Source organism: Chelonia mydas, chromosome 14, assembly GCF_015237465.2.
Source record: "Chelonia mydas isolate rCheMyd1 chromosome 14, rCheMyd1.pri.v2, whole genome shotgun sequence".
Classification (NCBI taxonomy): domain Eukaryota; kingdom Metazoa; phylum Chordata; order Testudines; family Cheloniidae; genus Chelonia; species Chelonia mydas.
The window spans coordinates 40,146,200-40,172,965 of record NC_051254.2 but is presented as its reverse complement, the minus strand read 5'-3'; the positions used below and the strand labels follow the sequence as shown (position 1 = coordinate 40,172,965).

The window sequence follows — 26,766 nt, the reverse complement described above, 5'->3', positions numbered from 1 at the left end:
TAAATGTCATAAAATCAGTGTATTTGGTGTGGTGAGTTTGTAAGGTCTGAGACAGGAGTTGCTTGTAAATAACAGTGACTCCTTTGCCAACTGGCACCAATGAGCTTTTGTCACGCACGCACTGAGCTCTACAGTCCCACTCTGATAGAACAGAAAGGCGAGCACAAAAAATAGAGAAAGGAACAATAAGATACTAAAATAACAATGGTCATTCCTTTTCTGGAGTAGAAACCAAGACCTGAGTGTGTACTCTTTTCACCCCAGTTCTTTCCAAATCTTTGGCCTTGGTTAGGGTAAATTTACACTTCTCTGAAGTAGAATCCTTTACAAAACCACTCAAAATATCAACAGTGTTAGTGAGGAATGGCTCCCCAAAACATGCCCAGCTTTTCTTTAATTTGGTGGCACAGTTTCAGGCAAGGGACTGGATCCAGGGCAGGATCAGAATCTCTGTTAGTGACCAGAGCTGGAGATTCTATTCAAAAATAGCTATTTTTCTGCTGCTATTAGATTGTCAACACTGATTTTATACACATTTTAGCACACACAAAGGATAAATTCAACAAAAAACCCACTTCTATTTCTTCAACATCTGTGTCACGAAGGGCAGGATTCCTCATCACATAGGGTTAACTAGGAGAGATCTTTTGTAGGGCCTGGGTTACACATGATTTGGGAACCAAATACATGGACATTTTGCCTAGTTCAAAATCACTTACGGTGGAATTCTCTCCCCAGATCGTCTGAGACAATGTTGATTTCAACAATTGAACTACACTGTGATCATATGTACTTCCTTCAGTTAGATGAGATTCTGCTGTTGTTTACTATTTCCGAGTGGAGATTTTAAAATCACTGCTGTTTCTTTGTTAGGATGTCCAGTAAATTGGAGAGTTCTCTCATGTTGACAGAACTGCACTTGAACTTTCTCCATGTCATCATGGAGGGATGGGGAAAAAGCAAAGCTGAAGTGAGGAATGACCACTTTAGCAAATGGTCATTTGTCTGAAATTCTCCAGTAGATCTGAGCTTCATCATATCAAACTGAACTAATATCCAACTGGGTGAGCAAACAGCCCTCAGGACAGACAGAAACCACATCACAGAGAGAGAATACACGACAGTGAAAGTGTCAAGTGAAACTCCAGAGCAGGTGACATCTGATTATTCAGAATCAGGACAAGAGATTCTCCCAGCACATTCTCCTGTGATCCATTCAAACACACTTCACTCAGCGCTGTCTCAAGCGTCAGTTATGTTATTTTCAACGTTTTCAGTATACTAGGATCTAAATAAGGGGGGGGGGGAGGCGCGAAATGACACTTTTTGTTCCGGCCCCTGCTTCTCTTCATTTACATATCATTTGAAAAGTTCCCAACATAACTGCTCTTCAGCAAAACCCAGAGCAACATGAGAACAACTGGCAATGATACAATCTGTATCATTGATGACTAACAATAACTTTGCAATAGGAGGAATGGTAGAAATGTGATGCTCCCCGCTTCCTGATAGGAAGCGCACACTCAAATTACTCATGGGACAATAAAAAGGACAAATAGGTCCACCTCAAGAGGGCGAACTGCAAAAGTCAAAAATCGGGCACACATCTGGATAAGCTGAGGGATAACGGTGCAGCAAACAGTTCAAACAGCATTCCAAGTTACTATGTAGGAATCAGGAAAAGTATTAAAGAAAAAAAGTACTGATAGCCCTAGAGGTTTTTATGGTGTTGATCTCCCTTGCAGATTCTCTGATGGCTAACATGGGCTGAGTGCCAAGAGAAGGTTTTCCCACACTCACTGCATTCGTAGGGCCTCTCCTTTGTGTGGATTTTCCGATGACTAGAAAAGGCTGAGCTGCTAGAGAAGGTTTTCCCACACTCACTGCATTTGTAGGGCCTTTCCCCTGTGTGGATTCTCTGATGATTAGAAAGTTCTGATCTTTGAGTCAAGCTTTTCCCACACTCACGGCATTCCTAGGGCCTGTCAAGGTTCCTTCCCCACTCTGAACGCTAGGGTACAGATGTGGGTACCTGCATGAAAACCCCCGAAGCTTATTTTTACCAGCTTAGGTTAAAACTTCCCCAAGGTACAAACTAGTTTACCTTTTGCCCTAGGACTTTATTGCTGCCACCACCAAGCATTTAACAAATATATAACAGGGAAAGAGCCCGCTTGGAAACGTCTTTCCCCCAAAAGTCCTCCCCAAACCCTACACCCCCTTCCCTGGGGAAGGCTTGATAAAAATCCTAACCAATTTGCAAAGGTGAACACAGACCCAAACCCTTGGATCTTAAGAACAATGAAAAAGCAATTAGGTTCTTAAAAGAAGAATTTTAATTGAAGGAAAAAAGTAAAAGAATCACCTCTGTAAAATCAGGATGGTAAATACCTTACAGGGTAATCAGATTCAAAACATAGAGAATCCCTCCAGGTAAAACCTTAAGTTACAAAAAGACACAAAAACAGGAATCTACATTCCATTCAGCACAGCTTATTTTATCAGCCATTTCAACAAAACAGAATCTTCGGCATATCTAGTTAGCTTACTTACTAAGTTCTAAGACTCCATTCCTTTCTGTTCCCGGCAAAAGCATGACATAAACAGAGCCTTTGTTTCTCCCCCGCTGCAGCTTTGAAAGTATCTTGTCTCCTCATTGCTCATTCTGGTCAGGTCGAAGCAAGGTTATCCTAGCTTCTTAACCCTTTACAGGTGAAAGGGTTTTTCCTCTGGCAGGGAGGCATTTTAAAGGTGTTTACACTTCCCTTTATATTTATGACAGGGCTTCTCCCCTGTGTGCATTCTCTGATGCTGGAAAAGGCCTGATCTTTGAGAGAAGCTTTTCCCACACTCACTGCATTCGTAGTGCCTTTCCCCTGTGTGCATTCTCTGATGGTACAAAAGGCCTGATCTTTGAGTGAAGCTTTTCCCACACTCACTACATTCGTAGGGCCTTTCCCCTGTGTGGATTCTCTGATGATTAGAAAGGGCTGAGCTCCTAATGAAGCTTTTCCCACACTCACTGCATTCGTAGGGCCTCTCCCCTGTGTGGATTCTGTGATGATCAACAAGGCCTGATCTTTGAATGAAGCTTTTCCCACACTCACTGCATTCATAGGGCCTCTCCCCGGTGTGGTTTCTCTGATGGAGAAAAAGGGCAGATCTTTCAATGAAGCTTTTCCCACACTCACTGCATTTGTAGGGCCTTTCCCCTGTGTGGATTCTCTGATGATTAGAAAGGGCTGAGCTCCTACTGAAGGTTTTCCCACACTCACGGCATTCATAGGGCCTCTCCCCTGTGTGAATTCTCTTATGCTTAGAAAGGGCTGAGCTTCCAGTGAACCTTTTCCCACATTCACTGCATTCATAGGGCCTCTCCCCTGTGTGGGTTCTCTGATGTTGAAAAAGGTGTGATCTTTGAATGAAGCTTTTCCCACACTCACTGCATTCATAGGGCCTCTCCCCTGTGTGGATTCTCTCATGGTGAAAAAGGTGTGCTCTTTGAATGAAGCTTTTCCCACACTCACTGCATTCATAGGGCCTCTCCCCTGTGTGGATTCTCTCATGGTGAAAAAGGTGTGCTCTTTGAATGAAGCTTTTCCCACACTCACTGCATTCATAGGGCCTCTCCCCTGTGTGGATTCTCTGATGCTCAGAAAGGCGTGCTCTTTGAGTGAAGCTTTTCCCACACTCACTGCATGTATTTTTCCTCCTTCTCCTGAGGATTTCCTGCTGGGTTGTGGTTTCCTTGAGGCCCTGCTGAGTTCCCCGACAGGAAATAAATTTACCCATTTTCTCCAATGGCTGGTTTCCCTGCTCTCTTTCTGGTCTGTGATGAATCGCAAAGGATTTTCCCTGCTCATGACTCCTGGACACGTTCCTTTTCCATCTTTGTGATAATTCCCTGTGTTTATCCACTTGTTCAACATTTTCCTGCTGAGAATTCTGCACCTCCTTCTCACAAAGAATTGCATCACCTGCTGTGATAGAGAGAGAAACCGCAAACAGGGATGGAAAGGGGAAGACCAAACGAAAACAAGTGCTGGAGAGGGGTCAAATAAAAATCAGGTACTGAACTCCCCCAAACTCTTCCACCAAATAGGAGAGAGGAGGGGGATCAATTCAGCCTTCATATCCCATCCAAATTCACAGGGGGAAGGGAGGAAACTTCTGCCTGGTGTCTGCTAGGATCTATAGGAAGCCATGAGCTATATTTACCCTGAGGATACGACCCCTGCTAGAGACAATAATGAACTGAGAGACCTCCCAAGACTTTGTAGGGCATCCCAGATGGTTCCTTCAGGCACTTATAGATTCTGAGTTGGCTTAATGTTTCCTCACCTGTGCAGGGAGCTCTGAGGAGCTCTCTTTCCTCTGGGACCCATGGCTCTTCCCCTTGTTCCAGCTGGGAGATCACATCAGGTTTGGAAATTGGAAACCCTGCTCAGATGAAACAAAACAAAGGACTTCAGTTGATGTCACAAGACTTTGTCATAAAAAAACAAACATTCTATTAATTTAACTTCAGTGCTTAGTGTGAGCTGGTGTGCCTGGGGCAGTCCCTCACTGAAAAGGCCAAGGTCAGGGCAGGCTGAAAAAGGGATAGCATATGCTCCCCAAACTGGTGGTTAACACTGAAGTTAAACTCACCGACCAGTCACAAACTGCTTCTCATCACCCACACTGGTTACCGAGAAGCTGAAAAAAGAAATCACACAGCCCCCTTTATTGCATTCCAGTTCTCTGACTCCCAGTCAGCACCTAGGTCCACTGCAGTCAGAGGTTATTTAAAAACTCTGCTCACAAACAAAATGTTCTTCTTATCCCAAAGGGTCAGCACCAGTACCAGGTCACGATACGTTTGGATCTGACCCAAAATACCATGCTGCCAGCCAGTCCTTTAGCATCTAAACTAAAGGTTTAAACAAGAGAAAGACAGAAAGAAGTGAAATGGGAAAGCAGTCAGGTTCATTCTGAAATCTATATATCAGGTTCTTAGCAGTACTGGTGAGTTAGTGGCTTGAAAGTCCATCTGGAACACATCCACAGCTTGGATGGGTCATTCAGTCCTTTGTTCAAGGCTTCAGTTTGTAGAGAAGTTGCTCCAGATGTAGGAAGAGGGACTGAAGACAAAAGGGAGATGATGCAGCTACCCTTTATATGCCTTTTGCCATGTGGCTTAGACTTCCTGTGCCCCAAACACAAGTTTCACAGCAGATGGCATGGAAAAGCCTTGGAGTTCTCAGTACACAGGCTCACCCCTGCATGTCTCGCTGACTCAATAGGTGTATCCCCTTGGTCCTTTCCATGGGCTCATTGTACAGCTGATGACCCTGGATGGGCCATCGAACAGGCCAGGCAGTGCTGACGCCAATATGTTTGGGGGTGTAACCCAGAAACACTACACAAGTCTGGAAATACAAATATACCCTACATCTCTATATCTCACAATACAAAGGTGATACAAAGAGAAACAAAATCATCATACTTGGAAAATCATAATATTTTCACTGACAGCTTACATGGCACATCTAGCAGGATTCATTGCAATTTTATCATATTGGTATTTATATTATTATTTTTATTTTATTATTAAGAGTCTCACAATTCCACATAGTGTCACACTTAGTAAACCAGTGAATTCCCAGGACCAGCTCCCCAGGTCCTTTAAGATGCCAAATGCCCACATATCGGCTGGGAACACACACAGACAGACATTGGGTCAGTCTGTACCCCTATGTTCACTCTTCCGGATAATTTTGATCAATTTGGGACATAGTATGGCTTGTGAGATATCATTTGAAATCACATAATCTACTTGATATTATCCTCCTGTTAAAATGTGGAGGAACACTGTAAGTAAAGTTATGAGATTTTACTGTATGATATTACTGAAAAGTTATAATTTTGGGGAACACCCACAGACCTCTGCCCTCAGAGGCCTCAAGGCAAACAGCTGGTCAAACAGCCATTCTCCGGCAGTGGGAAGGTGTGAAGAAGAGATTTACATTCCTTCAAAGGGACCACTTGAAGCTCATATCGACAACAGACAGCCTGTCAGCAACACTCAGCTGAGAACTGAAGTTGTTTCTAGTACAAAGGACTGAACTATAAAAAGAGGTGAGGAAAATACTTGAGACTCTCTCTCTCTCCCCCCTTTCCCTCTGTTCATGACAACTCCTGAAGAAGTGAACTTGGGCGGCAGGGGCGGGTTAGGGGAGTCCTGGCTGAAAGGACAGCCACCAGCCTGTCTCAACATATGGTGAGAGAAACTTTGAATCCGTTTTAGCTTGTTAAGTTAGATGTTAGTTTGTGTTTTATCTTGCATTTCTTTTGTAAACAATTCTGACTTTTAGGCCTCATTACCTGTAGTCACTTAAAATCTTTTTTTTTCGGTAGTTAAGAATTTGGTTTTATTGTTTTATGTAACCAGTGTGTTTGGATTAAAGTGTGTTGGAAACTCCATCTGGAATAACGAGGCTGGTGCATGTCATTTTCCACTGATGAAATGACAGACTTCGTATGAGTTTGCATTGTTCAGCAGTGTGCTGGACAATGCAAGATGCACATTTCTGGGGGAAAGGGCAGGGATATTACTGAATGCAGGAGCTCAGCAGTACTAGATGTCAGGATAGCACGTATTCCAGCCCATTGGAAAACATAATCCCAACAATACATAGAAAATGATAGGGTCTAAATTAGCTGTTTCCACTCAAGAGCGGGATCTTGGAGTCCTTGTGGAGAGTTCTCTGAAAACGTTCACTCAAGGTGCAGAGGCAGTCAAAAAGCAAACACAATGTTGGGAATCATTAAGAAAGGGATCAATAAGAAGACAGAAAATATCATATTGCTTCCCTATAAATCCATGGTACGCCCACATCTTGAATACTGCATGCAAATGTGGTTCCACATCTCAAAAAAGATAGACTGGAATTGGAAGAGGTTCAGAAAAGGGCAAAAATATGATTAGGGGTATGGAAGAGCTTTCGTATGAGGAGAGATGAAAAAGACTGGGCCTTTTCAGTTTAGAAAAGAGACGAAAGGGGGATATGAGAGAGGTCTATAAAATCATGGCCACTCTCGAAAGACAGGACACTGGGCTACATGGACCTTTGGTCTGACCCAGCATGGCTGCTCTTATGTACTAGGGAATCTAATCCCTGTGTGTGGAGAACACTGGGAAATTAGAAGCTATAATTCAGGAGCAACAGATGCTAATTAGTCTAGAAAAGCAGAATGTGAAAAATAAGAATCGGGGTCATGTGACAATGAGGTAATCAAAAATCCAAGGAGCCTGCAGAGAAGAGAGGTGGTGGCTATCAGACGTGCGGATGGAGAAGCAAGAATCTCCATGTCTCAGGAAGTTTCACTACCAACATAAGCCATTTAAACACGCTGCAGTGCAATCCAGACCAGTGAGGACTTGTGTCATCTGTAATCCTGGGTGAGATTCAATGTTCTGCTGTTGGAGCTCCCCTGTCTGGATACCGCCAGCCAGCATTCAAGGACGCACTGAGTGTCTGTGATAAGTAGCCCTGGACCAGCAGCTCTGACTCCAGCAGCCTGCTTGTTACACCCCAAGCACATTCTGGTTCGGGTGGAGGAGGCTCAGGGTTTCAGAGAAGGCCGGGGGTAGGAAGCTTCTGTTGGATATGCTGGACCTAAGCCCCAGTTTTACTTGAGCAAAAAGAGATATCTGACACTCTGCGATACTGCTCCTGTGCTCTGTTCCCAAAGTGTTCTTCAGCAGGTGAAGATCTCTGGTTGTGTGTGTTACTGGCATATTGGGGTGATGCTGAAACAGGACAGAGCAGAGATGCCATTGGGGGGTGACGTGAACCGTATCTCTTCATTTCCCCTTCCAAGAACTGAGGGGACGGGAATCCTTACCCAGCAAGGTCACATTCTTATAGTTCTCCTGCATGACATCTCTGTAGAGAGCTCTCTGAGCAGGGTGCAGCAGAGCCCACTCTTCCCTGGTGAAATACACAGCCACCTCCTCGAAGGTCACCGGCCCCTGAGAGAGCAAAAGTCCAACACTCAGTACCTGTTGCCCCACTATTTGTGTGGGAGAGGAGCCAATCAAATGGAAGCTCTGGGTGGATCACGGTCAGACTCCCACCCCCACCTCGCTCAGAGCATCCTGGAACCACCAGGCTGAGGGGACGAAGAGAGAGCCTCTCCTCTCTCCCACCAGATCCATCACACACCTACTAGCCACAGACTGATACAGGAGATGGAGCCCCCAGCAGGGTCCAGGGAGAGGTCCCTGGTAGGATGTCCAACACGCTCCTCAATGCGAGGAACTGGATATGAAGGGAGGGGAATCTCCCCTAAGCCTGACTGGTGGGTGTCCCCTTCATATCTCAAGGCACCCGCTGCTTAGTCAGGTAAGGCTCCCGCACTATGAGTCTGGTTAGTTTTCCTAGCCCCATGTAGGTGGGTTATTTTCTGTTCAACAAATTAGAGCATTTCCACCTCCCAACCTCATGGGTCTGGTCCCAGAATCTAGGCCACTTATTAAATAACTCCCAGCAGGTTTGCCACCCCCTGTCCTCTTCCCTTTCTCCACCTTGTGGATTTCCTGCCCCAGACCAACCTCCAAATCATACTGCACAAACCTTCCCGTCTCTGGTGTATTTGCTGTTCCTCTCCCTCCAGAAGGAACCCACCCAAAACTCCCCAATAATCCCTACCTGAGCTGGCTCCACTGCAGCCATTACTCTTCTCTGTCTCATGGGAGGATCGGAGGAGCTGGAGTGAAACATGGACGTCGTTCTGCAGCCTGGGAGGGTGAGAAGCGTAGTTGTGGGGGTTTCAGAACAGGCTTTAGTTAATTTCACATCAGAATTCCCCCAGGGCCCTTTCCCTGCAGACAGATATCCTAGATTCTGCCATGCTGGAAAAATGCTTGATCTCTTTATTTCAGTGTAGACCTGGCCCCTCCCGCCAGGCTAAGCCCACAGAGACATTTTTAACCTCCCTTCTCCCTCACCCCACCCTGTAACTTTGCAATCCCACCGCTGGATTTTCTCCTGACAATTGCTAATGGGAGGAGAAATGAGGAGGGGCTGTTTGTGCAGAGTCACTTTCTTGCCAGTCCCCAGCACTTTCCCTGACGTCTTTCAGTTACCTGAAGTTTGTGGCTCAGAATTTGTATTAACAGAGCCCAGGTCTGCCCCAAGGGGCTAGTACCAGCTGGAGAAAGTCAGCACCTGGGCCGGGCAGAGAAGAAGCTTTAATTAAGGTCACTTCCCAGCACAGAAGCCCCGCTAGGGTAGCAGCAGCTGCTAAACCTGGTCTCCCGGATCACAATGGACACTGCAGCGTCTGACCCAGGAAGCTGAACCCCAATATCCTTAGGAGAGAGGGACAGAGCCTTTGAGCAGCCTTCCCTCCTTTAGCTCTCTGGGGAGAGCAGCTAATGAGAGCACCTCCTCACAGGGAGAACTGCTAATCTCATTTGCCCCACTGTTCATCTGGAGTCACTCCTTGTCTTTCCATACAGTGACTCCGGATTAACAATGGTCTCAATGAAACCAGATTTCAGAAAGGATGAGTCCAGAGTGCTGTGGAAGAGGTCATTGTGTGGCAGTGCTAACCCCCTTCCCAGCTCCCTCACCCCCCAGATCTAGGAGAAGGACTCAGGGCACAAATTTAGCAGCAGCCCCCAGAGCCTCTGCCATGCCCTTTGCCTGGGACCCCCCTCCTCCCATTTTGCCATTTTGCAAATTAGAGAGAGGAAAGTGGAAAATCAGAGGGATTTTATATCAGTTGTTGATAGGGGGTAAAATCTGAGTGTATTTCACATCAATATTTGAAAAATGAATACAGAGGAAATGGGCAACAGTTGCAAACATTTTATTTCTATTTTGAAGAATCTGAAAAAAGGTGTAAATCTGAGATTTTCTTAGTATTTTATAATTAAGGGAGACAGGGAAAATCTCAGGGCATATTCAATTAGAAATGGGCAACTAGAGAAAAAGTGGGGCAAATGTTTAGGGTATTTCATAACAATCTTTGAGATCTGCAGAGAATACGTGTCATAAACTAAGTAATTGATAACATGAGAGAAAAGCACCAAGATCAGAGGGAATTTTATATTGCTGTAAGCAGTGTCAGGATGAGCTCCATCCTGACATCTGGTGGTGAGGTGTGGCAAGTTGTGGAAAAGAACTTCAGGGGCTGATCTCATTTGCATAGGCACACCCACCCCGCCTAGAATGAGGCCATAGCTGCCCAAATGGTTACTTTGGCTGCTGTGGGATCCCCAGTGTCTCTGTTATTAGTCCAGCAAGAACAAATCTAAGACCAAGAATAAGGCGAGGTCCCCAAAGCCTCCTGTGCAGAGACACTATGGCCCCTTTGAACCATTTGGGGCACGGTGGGATGAGAGATGTGAAAGGACTTTTCGAGAAATCATTACTTGCCTAACTCATGCTCCAGTCCTAGTTTTTGCTGACCCAAGCAAACCATTTATCCTGCATACTGATGCCAGTTTGGAGGGTCTGAGAGCAGTCCTGTACCAGGAAGCGGAAGGCAAACGTAAACCTGTAGCCTTTGCCAGCCGAGGACTGTCTGATAGTGAAACTCGCTATCCCACCCACAAGCTGGAATTCTTGGCCTTGAAATGGGCCATCACTGAGAAATTTCGAGACTACTTGTATGGTGCTCAGTTCCAGGTGTGGACAGACAACAATCCACTGACTTATGTGTTAACAAGTGCTAAGCTGGATGCTACAGGGCAGAGATGGGTGGCCGCCTTGGGTAGCTATGAGTTCAGCATTCAGTACCGATCAGGGAGAAGCAATGTAGATGCAGATGCATTGTCCAGGCGTCCGCAGGCTCCAGAAGTTGTTGTGATACCCACAAATGGAGTGAGAGCTATTTGCAGTGTGAGTCGCCGAGAGCCAGAGGCCCGTGAGAGCCTTCAGGGATGTGTTGCAGAAGCTTTGGGCCTGCCCCCTGAATGCATGCCTTCTGCTTCAGTGAACTATATTGCATTGGACCAATCTCCTTTGCCCATGCTCAATGTGGCTGACTGGCAAGAAGCCCAGCAGCAAGATATTGACATTTGTGATACACTACTTGCCAAAAGGGAGGGGCGAAGCCCAGCTGCGGTTGTCCCACCTAACCTGGAGGGTAAACTACTATTGAGAGAATGGACCAAACTAAAACTGATTCAGGGAGTGCTACACCGAATGACCACCGACCCTTTACAAAAACAACGAGCACAACTAGTACTGCCAAAAAAGTACAGAGCCCTGGCCATGAGGGCCCTGCATGATGATTTTGGGCATTTAGGGATGGAGAGGACCCTGGAACTTATTCGTAGTAGGTTCTATTGGCCCCGAATGGCTGAAGATGTTCGCAGGAAATGTGAGACTTGCGCTCGATGTGTTCAAAGGAAAACTCTGCCCACGAGGGCTGCATATCTCAAGAACATCACCAGCAACAAACCTTTGGAATTGGTATGCATTGATTTCTTGTCTGTAGAGGTAGACAAGAGGAATGTTGGGAACATTCTAGTACTGACTGACCATTTTACACGGTATGCACAGGCATATCCCACACGTGATCAGAGGGCCACCACCATCGCTCGAGTACTGTGGGACAAATATTTCTCAGTCTATGGATTCCCGGCTCGGATACACTCTGATCAGGGGCTGGATTTTGAGAGTCACCTCCTGAAGGAGGTGCTGAAGATAGCAGGAATTAAGAAGTCTAGGACAACGCCTTATCACCCCCAAGGTGATCCTCAGCCAGAGAGGTTCAACCGAACCCTATTAGATATGCTGGGAACTTTGCAACCAGAGCAGAAGGCAACGTGGAGCCAGCATGTTGCATTTCTGGTGCATGCCAACAATGCCACAAAGAACGATGCTACTGGAGTCACCCCATATCTCTTGATGTTTGGGCAAGAACCAAGATTACCCATAGACTTGTGCTTTGGTGTATCAGAGGATGGAGATAGCTATGGAACTCATCTGCAATATGTATCCCGACTAAGAGAAAAGCTGCGGGATGCTTATCACTTAGCTACCGCTGCGGCTCGGAAGAACGCAGACCGCAACATCGATATGATGCTAGAGTGCGTTCGCAGGAGCTCCAGCCGGGGGACAGAGTCCTGTTGCGAAATTTGGGTATTGCTGGCAAACACAAGATAGCTGACAGATGGAAGGCAATACCTTACCTGGTGATGGAAAAGCTGAGAGATCTGCCGGTCTACAAGATCAAACCTGAAGACGGTCCAGGGCAAATAAAGATGGTGCATAGAAACCTTTTGCTCCCTGTGGGGGAATTGGTAAGCACACCTTATGAGATGGGCCACGACAGAGCAGCTGGGCAGAACAGAGGTGCTAGACCAAAGCCGCCATCCAACACAGACAGCGGGCCCCGTGCAGCTAACTTACCCCTATTCTGCATATCTGAGAGTGAGTCTGAGGAGGAAGACACAACCCTGGTGTATCCTGGGATGGAGACAAGATTTCAGTCTCGATCAGCTGAACCAAACAAGAGTTTTCCCTCTTCCGCCCTAAACCCCATGGCGGAATTATTTAGGTCCATTTCTGACACCCCTGTGCCACTGATGAGACCCCCGTGTGATGACACACACAGGTTATTGGACAATGGAGACACACAGGTAGAGGATGTCCTGGGCACCTTGGACCCTCCAGCGTTAGAACTAGGAGTGCAGGGGCCTACGCCAGTAGCCAAGGGACCCTCAAAGGAAGCCTCTCCATCCGTCACTCAAGAGGATGTTCCCCCTACCTCGGCAACAGAGATTCTTAATAGACGAGACAGGGTGATAAGACCAGTAAAACGGTTAACTTATGATGCACGTGGGGTGACTAGTGAGGAGCCAATACATTTAGCACACAGGCTTGTGGAAGCTAAAGTAGGCTTCCTGAGGCCCTTTGGAGGAAACCAATGAGTTGGTATAAAAGGAGTGTGATTTGTCGGGATGACAAATTCTTGGCTGGGGGGAGGATGTAAGCAGTGTCAGGATGAGCTCCACCCTGACATCTGGTGGTGAGGTGTGGCAAGTTGTGGAAAAGAACTTCAGGGGCCGATCTCATTTGCATAGGCACATCCACCCCGCCTAGAATGACGCCATAGCTGCCCAAATGGTCACTTTGGCTGCTGCGGGATCCCCGGTGTCTCTGTTATTGGGGCAGGAAGAATAAATTGTTATTACCCTGATTATGGGAACTGTGCTTGGAACTGTACTTGGCGTTTTGTTATGATGGAGGGACTCACCATCAACTAAGGAGCACTCGCTAGGCAAGGGTCATGGGTTCCAAAACTCTGAGACTGAAGAGAGGCTGGGGATAAGCATTAATACTTGGTGGTATGGGCCCCTTGGTGAGGGCTTTACATACTAATTGCACTTCCTCCTCTCTCCACTGTGGAATATCAAAGGTAATTTTGATTTCATTAGAAATCTAGTTACAGGCTGCTGAGCTCACTTGGGGCACTGAGGCTCCCCTACTACAAGCTGAATTCACCAAAGAGCTGAACTGACTAAGAACTGAAATCACTGAGCGTTGTGTTAAGTAGTGGGGGAGTGTGAAGATATATTGTGGAGCAGTTTGCGGGACGGCTGGAGTGCCTTGTGGACAGGCTGGTGGAGCAGTTCATAGGACGGCGGGAGTGGCTGGTGGGACGTGGAGCAATTCGTGGATCGGCTGGTGGAGCAGTTTGTGGGACGGCGGGAGCGGCTGGTGGGACGCGGAGCAGTTCGTGGATCTGCTGGTGGAGCAGTTCGGGGATGGCGGAGCTGTGTGTGGGCCGCAGAGCGGAGATGAGCGAAGCAGTTCGTGGGGCGGCTGGTGGAGCGGAGCGAAGGCCTATGGAGCTGTGGAGCGCTCAGCTTCAGATCATGTAAGGTGCCTCTTACCTCCACCCCCATCTCCACCCAGGTTGGGAGGTAAAAGCTCTGCAGATAAACTTTTGAACTCTGGGGCTGTCCTGACCAGGGACAGAGACTTTTGGGTCATTGGACTTTTGGGACTTTGGGTGATTTGGGGTTGCTGGACTCAAGAACCAAAGGGAAAGGGCATGCCCCAATTTGCTTGGGGTGGGTTTTTTGCTCATGGGTTGTGTTATGAATCCTGTTGGTGGTGTATCCCCAACATAATGCCACATTGTTTCTCTCTGTTATTAAAAGGCTTTTTGCTACACTCAGACTATGTGCTTGCGAGAGGGGAAGTATTGCCTCTTGGAGGCGCCCAGCGGGGGTGGTATATATTTGTCCCAGGTCACTGGGTGGGGGCTCAAGCCGGTTTGCAGTGTTATTGGAATGGATCCCCTAGATATTGAACCCGGCCCTTGTTGCTGCCAACTCTGACGGGCAGAAGGGTTACATTGCTATGAAATAACTAGTTGGAAAAGGGGGACTGTTTGACTGAATTTTATATGACTGTGCAATACATAAACAGAAGGTGATGGTTCCCCGTCTGCCACCATTCACACAGGCAGCAGGGAGCCCTTTGAGGAGGCGATTTAAGAGGGCGGAGGAGGAGCTGGAAGGCTTCCTGGGTGAGGGAAGGGGGCCGCAGTGGGGAAGGGGCAGGTGGCGGTCAACTGATAACTGGGGGCAACTGTGTTGGCAGTTTGCGGCCAGCAAGAGGGGTTGGGAAACTGGGGTCTGGGCAGTCTCCACGGGGGACACTTGCTCCGCCCTTCCCCCACCCTGGCAGAGAAGAGGCGTCTCATCCCATCCCCACTCCAGGGGCAGTCACGTTTTGGGAATCGACTCAGGGAACAATTTCTGAGCTAAAGGAGGACAAATCGCTGCAGATAAAATGGGTGGGAAAATGCCCCACACCGGAGATGTTAAAGTGACATTTGAGAAAAGGGGAAGAACTGGAGAGAATTTGTATCAGGGTGTGAGCGGCACGAGCGGGGAAAGGATCCAATTCCCTCACCTCCCGCCCTCCCCTTCTCCCCGGGGATTTCCTGAGGCTGCACAGGGACCGTTCAAGCCCCCCCCGGCCTCCCCCCCCCACAGGAGCCCCCCGGGTCCCGGCGGCGCGGGGCAGGGCCTGGCTGCGGCTCCCCTGGGGCTGGGCAGCCCCGAGGCGTCTCCCAGGTGCGGCGCGTGAAGCGGCCCCGCGGAGGAACGAGCTCCTGGCCGCAGCCCGGGGCCGGGCCGCCTCCGGGGGGGCCGCTCGCTGCCCCCGTCCCCTCCCGGGCCTGCCCGGGCCCTGTTGCCGGCAGAGAGCGGCCCCCCCAGCCCGGCCCCGCGGCGTCGGGGTCTCCCAGCCTCGCCCATTAACCCGCTGCCCCGTCCAGACACCGCCCCGGGGGCGCTGGGCTCCTGCTGGGACAGCAGCTCCGAGCCCCCCCGGGCGCGGCCCCCCCGGGAGCAGGTCCCGGCGCCGCCCGATGCCGGGTCCCCGCGGACACTGGGGCAGCGTCACCGCCCCCGGGGCTCGCTCCGGTACCTGGAGGCGGCAGCTCGGCAGCGGGGCGGGCAGGGCCGGGGCGGCCCCAGCGGGAGCAGGGCGCGGGCCGGGCGCGGGGGGGTTAATGAAGGTCTCCCCGGCACAGACCCTCCCGCTCAGCCCGGTCCCGCAGCAGCGGGTGAGCTCTGCCTCTGCGCACGCGCGACTTCCGCCCACCGGCATCTGCGCATGCCCAGAGCTCGAGCGGCAAAAAGCGCTCGCGGGAGAGTCAGGAACTACATCTCCCAGCGTGCCCCGGGGGCGCTTCCGCCTTCTCCAGCTTCGGTCCGGGCAGGTGCCGGGATCAGCCTGATTCCCTCGGGCCCCCCCTGAGCCGGCGCCTCTCACACCCGCCCCCCCGCGGCCCGGTGCTGGGGCTCCCGGGGGCGCCGCAGGCCGAGGGGCGGATTCTGCCCCGCGTCGGAACGTGCCCCCGGGGGCAGGTGTCGAGCCGGGCGGGCTCTGTGAGATCGCTCCCCGGGGAGCCGCTGCCGGCGGGGAGCCGGTCTCGGCCCGGGGCGCTGCGGCAGGGCTCGGCGCAGAAACGGGCTCGCGGCCGGCGCGACGGACCGGGGCGGATTGTCGGGAGCCGCTTTTGTCCCACGCTGCTGCCGGATTGGTCGCTGCTCGGGCGCTGGTGCCCTCCGCCCCTCTGCCCCCGTCGCTGCTGCCGTCCGGACCTTCCGGCTCCCCCTCTGCCCGTGGCCTCCGGGCCGCGCTCGCAGTCGCTGCGGTTCCGAGCGGAGCCCTCTCCCCCGCCGGCCCCGGGGAGCCCCGCTCGCTGGGCCCGTCTCACTGCTCGCCCTGCCCGCCGAGCTGTCCTTTCCCTCCCTTGTTTGTGAGACGGTCGAGGGAGACCGAGTCAAAAGCCGGACTCGGGGCCAGACAGGCCCCATCCGCCGCTTGTGGGCTTGTTCGCTGTTCCAGAAAGCGATCAGGTCGGTTTTACATGTGAGGAGGCTGCTGGAAATACCTTTTTTCGCAGCCTTGGGTCTGTCGCTGCTGCACCGTTGAGAGCTGCAAAGGGCCCTACCTGCTGGCCTTGTGGTGTTCTGAACACCAGTTATTAGCTGTTATTAACACTTCCACTTTTGTCACTCTTATATACACACAAGGAGCTCAAAGACATCACCACCAAAATTACACTCAAAACTCTGGTACTCCCCTGTCACCTCATTGCTCTCTCACTTAATTTTTGAGACATTTTCTTCAGCCTTTGTCATCACTGTTAAAACTTGTCTTGTGTTGTTTTCATTCGTTTTATTAGCAGTGAGAAAAAGGCCTATGTCTGCATAATGGGAACACAAGATATTTTAGACACACCTGGATTATTCTTCATTGGTTGATAATGAAGAATCCTTCTCATTCTCAGTATGGTGAACTGAGGTGTCTGTCTTCCCATCATCCAGATTGCTGGGTCAATCATTTCTCACTGTTCAGTCTTTGTACCTCAGGTGTTTCCGGTTCTTCTTGTAGGCTCTCATTGTCCACTTTTTCTTTCTTCCCCCAACTTTCTGGAAGGCTCTTTTGCTGTGACCTGGGTCAAACAGCACCCACTGTACAGAGAGATCTGATCTTAGTCAAGTAGTCCCCATTGTATAGCACTATCGTTCAGAGGCACAGTTCCTGGGATAATCTTTATGTGTTTGTGCATTCCTTCAGTAAGGCGCTAACATTGTCTGGCCCCATCCAACAGAGCACATTTTAAATACAGAGACATGCTCAATATTTCTAGCCTCAGATACAAATGTTACATGCATACAGGTTGGCTAAACGCAGTCAGTAGGTCTTAAGTTTTGCAATGATACCCCACATCAACCATCTTGCATAAGGTATATATTAGCTATGTTATATCTATATTTTCATAAAGAATGTAGAGTATAATGTCATACCCCACATGTATGTTTGCTGATCTGCAAATACTAAAGGAGCATGCACTTTTGGGTGAAAACACTCATGACGATAGTCACACAGGTTGGCTAAACACAGTCAATAGGTCTTAAGTTTTGCAATGATACCGCACATCAACCATCTAGCATAAGGTATATATTAGCAAAGAATTTGATCAGTCTCTCAGGATAGGTAGATTATCTTGGCTAATAGCCAATCAGGGATGCAGGCCCATGCTCTGCATGTCCCTAAACCGTCCATTGACTGCCAGATGCTGGGAGTGGACAATGAGATGGTTCAGTGAGTCCTTGACTGGTCTGATCATTCCCTTAGAAGCACCTGGCATTGGCCGCTGACACAAGACAGGATACTAGATTAGGTGGACTATTGGTCTGACCACCAATATTTACAGCACTGGTGGATTGACTCAAAACAAAGTTTTGACACTAGGCCAGAAATTCAGTCAGAGTGGAAGTCAGATGATTCAACAGAATAAACATCTGCTCTAAAAATGAGAAGAAAAAATTAGAATGAAAAATTCAGGGAATCCCAGCAGCAGATAAGACAACTTGGGACACTGCTATGAGACTCGATGCATTCAGATACAGTGATAAGGGATTCTGTGTTTCTGAGGGGATATCTGTACCATGTTTCACTGAATTCAGTCTCAGGGATTATCTACACTGGCAAGTTAAAGAGCTAAGTTGCTGGCTCAGGGGCATGAAAAATCACTCCCTCCCCCTCGCCGAGCGCAGCACGTTTGAGTGCTTTAAAGCGCTAGCGTGGACAGGCTCGGCTCCCAATGCTCGGACCTAGTCCCCTCGTCGAGGTGGATTAGCAGGAGCACTGGCACCTGCGACAGCCCTTTGAAATTTGGAGTGTAGATAGAGCCTCAGTAGGTTACATCAGACAAAGAGGAGATGTATTGACTAGGCATGGGGATGCCTGTGCCTTTGAGAACCCAGTCCTGGGAAGCCGATGCTGAGAGGTCTGCCTGGGAGAGGGGAAATAAAAAAGCCTCTCGCCCCCCCAAGAAACTATTTTGCAAGCTCTGGTGTCTCAGTCCCACTGGGGTAACTGCTGCCCCCTGTGCCCCTGCCTGTGCCGGGTTTTGCCCTATGACACCCTCTGCCAGCGCCTCGCTCCCGGGCTTATCTCTGCCTCCTCCCCTCCATCCCTGATTTTCCCTTTAGCCCCTCTCCTAATGCTGCCTCCAGCTACTTGACCCCCCTGACCAGTCAATTTCTGACCCCTGCTCAGACCCTGGCCACTCCCCTCTTCTGATTCGCCCCCTTGGTAACTTTTTAACCCCTGTCAAAAGCCGTCCGCAGAATCTTACGGCTAAGAAGAGCAGGGTGAAGGGCAGTGGCTTCAGCAGATGTACGGCTCAGTACCCGGTAAGTAGCACATTTCTATGCAGAGCAATTTAAGACACTACACCTGGCGCACCCGACTCGCTGGACAGAGCCCAGGGAGGGGGCGAGCTGCTGGCCGCAGCCAAAGTTCACTCATCAGACACAAGGGCAAACTTTTCTTAAAGGAGCCACATCCTTTTGATTGTCCCTCTGCCCAGCACTAAAGGGGTCTGCGGCTGGTTTCTCCCGGCTGTAGGGGGAGCACAGGTCCTGGGGGAGACACCGGGGTGGGCTGAGGATGGCTAGCTCGGTCCTTGAGAAACCCCCCGGCCCATACTCCTCCCAGCAGCCCCCTGGGGCTAGCCCAGAAGCTGCCTGCCCATCTCCCCCCAGCCCTCTGCCAAGAGGCTGCCCACCCCATCTCCCCCCCCTCCTTGCCCGGAGCGCCGCGGTACAAGGCCAGGGCAGGCTGGCAGGGAGCCTGCCCTGGCCCCAGTGCACGCCACTGCCACCCCGGAGCCGCTTTAGGTAAGTGGTGCCGGGCCGAAGCCCAAACCCCTCCTGCATCCTGCACCCCAACTCCCTGCCCTAAGCCCGCTGCTGCACCCCTCCTGCACCCCAAGCCCCTTCCCTGAGCACCCTCATACACCCCACACACCTCCTCTGCCCCAATCCCTTGCCCCGAGTCTGTTCCTGCATCCTTAATCCTCTCCCACACCCCACACTTCCTCCCGCACCCCAGCCCCCTGCCCCGCACAGAATTTCCCCACCCAGATGTGGCCCTCAGCCCAAAAAGTTTGCCCACCCCTGCTTTGAGCCTCGGAGTACTTCCATTGACTCTTGAGTCGCCATCAGCACTCGATTTGGTTGGAGTCCTGCCAGGTGTTTTGTAGGATAAAGACCTTATTTGCAAGCTCTTTGAAGCAGGAATCGGTCTGCAAACTCCAAGCCATGTGTTAATGTGCCCCAGGGCTTGTAAAAATGGTTTTTGAGTTGGTGACACACGCGCACAATGTGAAACCAGGAGAACTTGAACTTTGCCTGTTTCTCCAGGGCTCTGTTATATTTGCACCGCGTGGGTCCTAAACACACATTTAAAATCCCCCAAACCAACCACTGGATGTTTCGCTTCCCTTCGTATTCTCAGTGTGGTCACTTGTTTGTTTGTGGGTTTGTTTTGCCGTTTGTGTCGCTTTATTACTTATTGTTACTCTTCTATGTGTGTAAAACATCAGTCAAATTTAGAGTAGACATGGCAGAGAAATTGTATAAGCCTGAGGGAATGCCTCTTACAATCTTTTCAGATACCGGAAAGGACAGTATTAATATTTACAAGGAGAGCATGACTATTTCTAGTTGACTCACAGATCTGTTTAGCATCTTAAGACTGCGCGATATGTGCAGATAATATGTAAGCAAGAGGGTTAGCTTTACAATAGTTAGCTAATGGTACAAATGACTTTTGGAAAGATCATTAAGTGGTCGGCTGAGTCCCTCAGCAATTTTCAAGTGGTCCGCGGAAAGAAAAGTTTGAGAACCCCTGCTCTACGCTAAAGGTATGAATCTCCTCTCGCACTGGTGAGAGTCAGGAGTGACTCCATAGAAGCCAAGGGAATCTGTAAACTGGGGGGAGAGCAGAATTCAGCCCTAAATACTTCGAGGAGCTTCACAGACACCCAGTGTAAAGCAAAGACACACTAGGATGCTCCTTGGCTGGGATGCAGGGGGAAGAGGTAAATTCATTCACACTCTCCTTTCCTTCCTGGCCCAGAGAGAAAAGGCCCCATACCTTGTTCCCCACCTTCATGAGCCAGCTAGCCCGCAAACCTGGTGCTAGATTGGAGCCAGTGCCCCAGTAGGGTAAAACCCCTTATCCCATTCCTGAACCCCTGAGCCAGACAGCCAGCCCCCTTCCCTGGGGTCGGATCAGAGCTGGCACCCTCTCTATGGAAAGGCCCCATATCCATTCCCCGCCCCTCTGGGCCAGCCAGTGAAGTGAAATTCCAGAGCAGGTGACATCTGATTATTCAGAATCAGGACAAGAGATTCTCCCAGCACATTCTCCTGTGATCCATTCAAAAACACTTCACTCAGCGCTGTCTCAAGCGTCAGTTATGTTATTTTCAACATTTTCAGTATACTAGGATCTAAACAAGGGGGGGGGGGGCGCGAAATGACACTTTTTGTTCCGCCCCTGCTTCTCTTCATTTACATATCATTTGAAAAGTTCCCAACATAACTGCTCTTCAGCAAAACCCAGAGCAACATGAGAACAACTGGCAATGATACAATCTGTATCATTGGTGATTAAAAATAACTTTGCAATAGGAGGAATGGTAGAAATGTGATGCTCCCCGCTTCGTGATAGGAAGCACACACTCAAATTACTCATGGGACAATAAAAAGGACAAATAGGTCCACCTCCAGAAGGCGAACTGCAAAAGGCAAAAATGGGGCACTCATCTGGATAAGCTGAGGTATAACGGTGCAGCAAACAGTTCAAACAGCATTCCAAGTTACTATGCAGGAATCAGGAAAAGTATTAAAGAAAAAAAGTACTGATAGCCCTAGAGGTTTTTATGGTGTTGATCTGCCTTGCAGATTCGCTGATGGCTAACATGGGCTGAGTGCCAAGAGAAGGTATTCCCACACTCACTGCATTCGTAGGGCCTCTCCTTTGTGTGGATTTTCCGATGACTAGAAAGGGCTGAGCTGCTAGAGAAGGTTTTCCCACACTCACCGCATTTGTAGGGCCTTTCTCCTGTGTGGATTCTCTGATGCTTAGAAAGGGCTAAACTGCTAGTAAAGCTTTTCCCACACTCACTGCATTCATAGGGCCTCTCCCCTGTGTGGATTCTCTGATGGTGAAAAAGGGTTGATCTTTGAATGAAGGTTTTTCCACATTCACTGCATTCGTAGGGCCTCTCCCCTGTGTGGATTCTCTGATGCTGAAAAAGGTGTGATCTTTGAATGAAGCTTTTCCCACACTCACTGCATTCGTAGGGCCTGTCCCCGGTGTGGATTTTCTGATGCTGAAAAAGGGCTGATCTTTGAATGAAGCTTTTCCCACACTCACTGCATTCGTAGGGCCTCTCCCCGGTGTGGATTTTCTGATGCTGAAAAAGGGCTGATCTTTGAGTGAAGCTTTTCCCACACTCACTGCATTCGTAGGGCCTCTCCCCGGTGTGGATTCTCTGATGCTGAAAAAGGCCTGATCTTTCAATGAATCTTTTCCCACACTCACTGCATTCATAGGGCCTCTCCCCTGTGTGGATTCTCTGATGTTTAGAAAGGCCTGGTCTTTGAATGAAGCTTTTCCCACACTCATTGCATTTGTAGGGCCTCTCCCCTGTGTGGATTCTCTGATGATTAGAAAGGGCTGAGCTCCAAATGAAGGTTTTCTCACACTCACTGCATTTGTAGGGCCTTTCCCCTGTGTGGATTCTCTGATGAGTACAAAGGTCTGAGCTCCTAGTGAAGCTTTTCCCACACTCATGGCATTCATAGGGCCTCTCCCCTGTGTGGATTCTCTGATGTACAGAACGGTCTGAGCTCCTGGTGAAGCATTCTCCACACTCATGGCATTCGTAGCGTCTCTCACCTATGTGGATTCTCTGATGATTTGAAAGGGCTGATCTTTGAGTGAAGCTTTTCCCACACTCACGGCATTCATAGGGCCTCTCCCCTGTGTGTATTCTCTGATGAGTAGAAAGGGCTGAGCTGCTACTGAAGCTTTTCCTACACTCACTGCATTCATTAGGCCTCTCCCCGTTGTGGATTCTCTGTTGATTAGAAAGGGCTGAGCTGCAAGTGAAGCTTTTCCCACACTCACTGCATGTATTTTTCCTCCTTCTCCTGAGGATTTCCTGCTGGGTTGTGGTTTCCTTGAGGCCCTGCTGAGTTCCCCGACAGGAAATAAGTTTACCCATTTTCTCCAATGGCTGGTTTCCCTGCTCTCTTTCTGGTCTGTGATGAAATACAAAGGATTTTCCCTGCTCATGACTCCTGGACACGCTTCTTTTCCATCTTTCCGATAATTCTCTGTGTTTATCCACTTGTTCAACATTTTCCTGCTGAGAATTCTGCTCCTCCTTCTCACAAAGAATTGCATCACCTGCTATGATAGAGATAGAAACCGCAAACAGGGATGGAAAGGGGAAGACCAAACGAAAACAAGTGCTGGAGAGGGGTCAAATAAAAATCGGGTACTGAACTCCCCCAAACTCTTCCACCAAATAGGAGAGAGGAGGGGGATCAATTCAGCCTTCACATCCCATCCAAATTCACAGGGGGAAGGGAGGAAACTTCTGCCTGGCGTCTGCTAGGATCTATAGGAAGCCATGAGCTATATTTACCCTGAGGATACGACCCCTGCTAGAGACAATAATGAACTGAGAGACCTCCCAAGGCTTTGTATGGTATCCCAGAGGTTTCCTTCAGGCACTTATAGATTCTGAGTTGGTTTAATGTTTCCTCACCTGTGCAGGGAGCTCTGAGGATCTCTCTTTCCTCTGGGACCCATGGCTCTTCCCCTTGTTCCAGCTGGAAGATCACATCAGGTTTGGAAACTGGAAACCCTGCTCCGATGAAAGAAAACAAAGGACTTCAGTTCATGTGACAAGACTTTGTCATAAATAAACATTCTATTAATTTAACTTCAGTGCTTAGTGTGAGCTGGTGTGCCTGGGGCAGTCCCTCACTGAAAATGCCAAGGTCAGGGCAGGCTGGCTGAAAGGACAGCCACCAGCCTGTCTCAACATATGGTGAGAGAAACATTTGCTTTGAAACCGTTTTAGCTTGTTAAGTTAGATGTTAGTTTGTGTTTTATCTTGCATTTCTTTTCTAAATAATTATGACTTTTAGGTCTCATTACCTGTAGTCACTTAAAATTTTTTTTTCAGTAGTTAAGAATTTGGTTTTATTGTTTTATCTAACCAGTGTGTTTGGATTAAAGTGGTTGGAAACTCCATCTGGAATAACGAGGCTGGTGCATGTCATTTTCCACTGATGAAATGACAGACTTTGTATGAGTTTGCATTGTTCAGCAGTGTGCTGGACAATGCAAGATGCACATTTCTGGGGGAAAGTCTGGGAGCAGAGAATTTTCTGAGGTTCTCCTGTGGTGTACTGTAATTTGAGCGTCGCTGACTAGCAGCAGTCAATACTGTGAAGCTGGGAGCGAGTTACATGCTGGAGACTGTGTGTTAACCGCCCAGGAGTGGCTGTTCTCACAGTAAAGCAGTGTAAAAGGCACCGCAGGTTGGGGAACTGAGGGGAAACAGCTGTTCAACAGTCCAGATTGTACTGTGGTTAACGTCACAAACACTCAATTTCAAAGAGTCTCCGAAAACACAGAGAAAGTAAATCCATATTCCAGAAATAGAAGACTCCAGACAGAGGGCAAGTCTCCCTGGCATTGCTTCTTGATGACAGAAAAGTCCAGAGACAATGAGTCAGTCCCGGTGAAGCCGGAAACAGTAAGCATGCGCTGGTGGGGTTCAGTGCAGAAAGGGAACAGGAAGGGTAGGGATATTACTGAATGCAGGAGCTCAGCAGTACTAGATGTCAGGATAGCACGTATTGTAGCCGATTGGAAAACATAATCCCAACTATACATATAAAACGATAGGGTCTAAATTAGCTGTTTCCACTCAAGAGCGGGATCTTGGAGTCCTTGTGGAGAGTTCTCTGAAAACGTTCACTCAAGGTGCAGAGGCAGTCAAAAAGCAAACAGAATGTTGGGAATCATTAAGAAAGGGATCAATAAGAAGACAGAAAATATCATATTTCTTCCCTATAAATCCATGGTACGCCCACATCTTGTATACTGCATGCAAATGTGGTTCCACATCTCAAAAAACAATTGGAAGAGGTTCAGAAAAGGGAAAAAATATGATTAGGAGTATGGAAGAACTTCCGTATGAGGAGAGATGAAAAAGACTGGGCCTTTTCAGCTTAGAAAAGAGACGAAAGGGGGATATGAGCGAGGTCTATAAAATCATGGCCACTCTCGAAAGACAGGACACTGGGCTACATGGACCTTTGGTCTGACCCAGCGTGGCCGCTCTTATGTACTAGGGAATCTAGTGAGCCCAGTGTAACGGGAGGGAGTAGGAAAATCCCTGGGTGTGGAGAACACTGGGAAATTAGAAGCTATAATTCAGGAGCAACAGATGCTAATTAGTCTAGAAAAGCAGAATGTGAAAGATAAGAATCGGGGTCATGTGACAATGAGGTAATCAAAAATCCAAGGAGCCTGCAGAGAAGAGAGGTGGTGGCTATCACACGTGCGGATGGAGAAGCAAGACTCTCCATGTCTCAGGAAGTTTCACTACCAACATAAGCCATTTTCACACGCTGCAGTGCAATCCAGACCAGTGAGGATTTGTGTCATCTGTAATCCTGGGTGAGATTCAATGTTCTGCTGTTGGAGCTCCCCTGTCTGGATACCCCCAGCCAGCATTCAAGGACGCACTGGGTGTCTGTGTAATAAGTAGCCCTGGACCAGCAGCTCTGACTCCAGCAGCCTGCTTGTTACACCCCAAGCACATTCTGGTTCGGATGGAGGAGGCTCAGGGTTTCAGAGAAGGCCGGGGGTAGGAAGCTTCCATTGGTTATGCTGGACCTAAGCCCCAGTTTTACTTGAGCAAAAAGACATAACTGACACTGTGCGATACTGCTCCTGTGCTCTGTTCCCAAAGTGTTCTTCAGCAGGTGAAGGTCTCTGGTCGTGTGTGTTACTGGCATATTGGGGTGATGCTGAAACAGGACAGAGCAGAGATGCCATTGGGGGGTGGCGTGAACCGTATCTCTTCATTTCCCCTTCCAAGAACTGAGGGGACGGGAATCCTTACCCAGTGAGGTCACATTCTTATAGTTCTCCTGCATGACATCTCTGTAGAGAGCTCTCTGAGCAGGGCGCAGCAGAGCCCACTCTTCCTTGGTGAAATACACAGCCACCTCCGCGAAGGTCACCAGCCCCTGACAGAGCAAAAGTCCAACACTCAGTACCTGCTGCCCCACTATTTGTGTGGGAGAGGAGCCAATCAAATGGAAGCTCTGGGTGGATCACGGTCAGACTCCCACCCCCACCTCGCTCAGAGCATCCTGGAACCACCAGGCTGAGGGAACGAAGAGAGAGCCTCTCCTCTCTCCCACCAGATCCTTCACACACCTACTAGCCACAGAGTGATACAGGAGATGGAGCCCCCAGCAGGCTCCAGGGAGAGCTCTCTGGTAGGAAGTCCAACACGCTCCTCAGTGCGAGGAGCTGGATATGAAGGGAGGGGAATCTCCCCTAAGCCTGACTGGTGGGTGCCCCCGTCATATCTCACGGCACCCGCTGCTTAGTCGGGTCAGGCTCCCGCACTATGAGTCTGGTTAATTTTCCTAGCCCTATGTAGGTGGGTTATTTTCTGTTCAACAAATTAGGGCATTTCCACCTCCCAACCTCATGGGTCTGGTCCTAGAATCTAGGCCACTTATTCAATAACTCCCAGCAGGTTTGCCACCCCCTGTCCTCTTCCCTTTCTCCACCTTGTGAATTTCCTGCCCCGATCCAACCCCAAGACTGCGCAAACCTTCCCATCTCTGGTGTATTTGCTGTCCCCCTCCCTCCAGAAGGAACCCACCCAAAACTCCCCAATAATCCCTACCTGAGCTGGCTCCACTGCAGCCATTACTCTTCCCTGTTCCATGGGAGGATGGGAGGAGCTGAGGTGGAGGATGGACGTCGTTCTGCAGCCTGGGAGGGTGAGAAGCGTAGTTGTGGGGGTTTCAGAACAGGCTTTAGTTAATTTCACATCAGAATTCCCCCAGGGCCCTTTCCCTGCAGACAGATATCCTAGATTCTGCCATGCTGGAAAAATGCTTGATCTCTTTATTACAGTGTAGACCTGGCCCCTCCTGCCAGGCTACGCCCACAGAGACATTTTTAACCTCCCTTCTCCCTCCCCCCACCCCATAACAAAGTCTCTGAACACAATGCTAGAAAAGAGCAGAACCAAAGGAGTCACTCTGCGGGATTCCCTTAGACATGGACCCCATGGCAGCCACACCCGAGCAGGGGGAAT

At 49.3% G+C, this 26,766-nt stretch overlaps 1 protein-coding gene across 22 annotated transcripts in view; it reads right to left on the bottom strand.

Moving 5' to 3' along the window:
* Nucleotides 1–2,323: 2,323 nt before the first annotated feature.
* The window catches only part of LOC102943399 (zinc finger protein 850-like), an 82,578-nt gene continuing 58,135 nt past the window's right edge, over nucleotides 2,324–26,766 (bottom strand). For 15 of the 22 annotated variants that reach the window (XM_043527951.1, XM_043527968.1, XM_043527965.1 and 12 more), the window contains one exon: nucleotides 20,796–21,977. In XM_043527951.1, the coding sequence (XP_043383886.1) occupies nucleotides 21,262–21,977 (716 nt within the window). In that variant the 3' untranslated portion in view covers nucleotides 20,796–21,261. Of the gene's footprint in view, nucleotides 3,981–4,341; nucleotides 4,441–5,005; nucleotides 5,567–7,008; nucleotides 7,796–7,890; nucleotides 8,018–8,696; nucleotides 8,786–20,795; nucleotides 22,812–23,172; nucleotides 23,272–25,548; nucleotides 25,676–26,349; nucleotides 26,439–26,766 lie in introns of those variants that run through there. The other 7 variants (XM_043527981.1, XM_043527982.1, XM_043527983.1 and 4 more) reach the window with 5 other exon arrangements.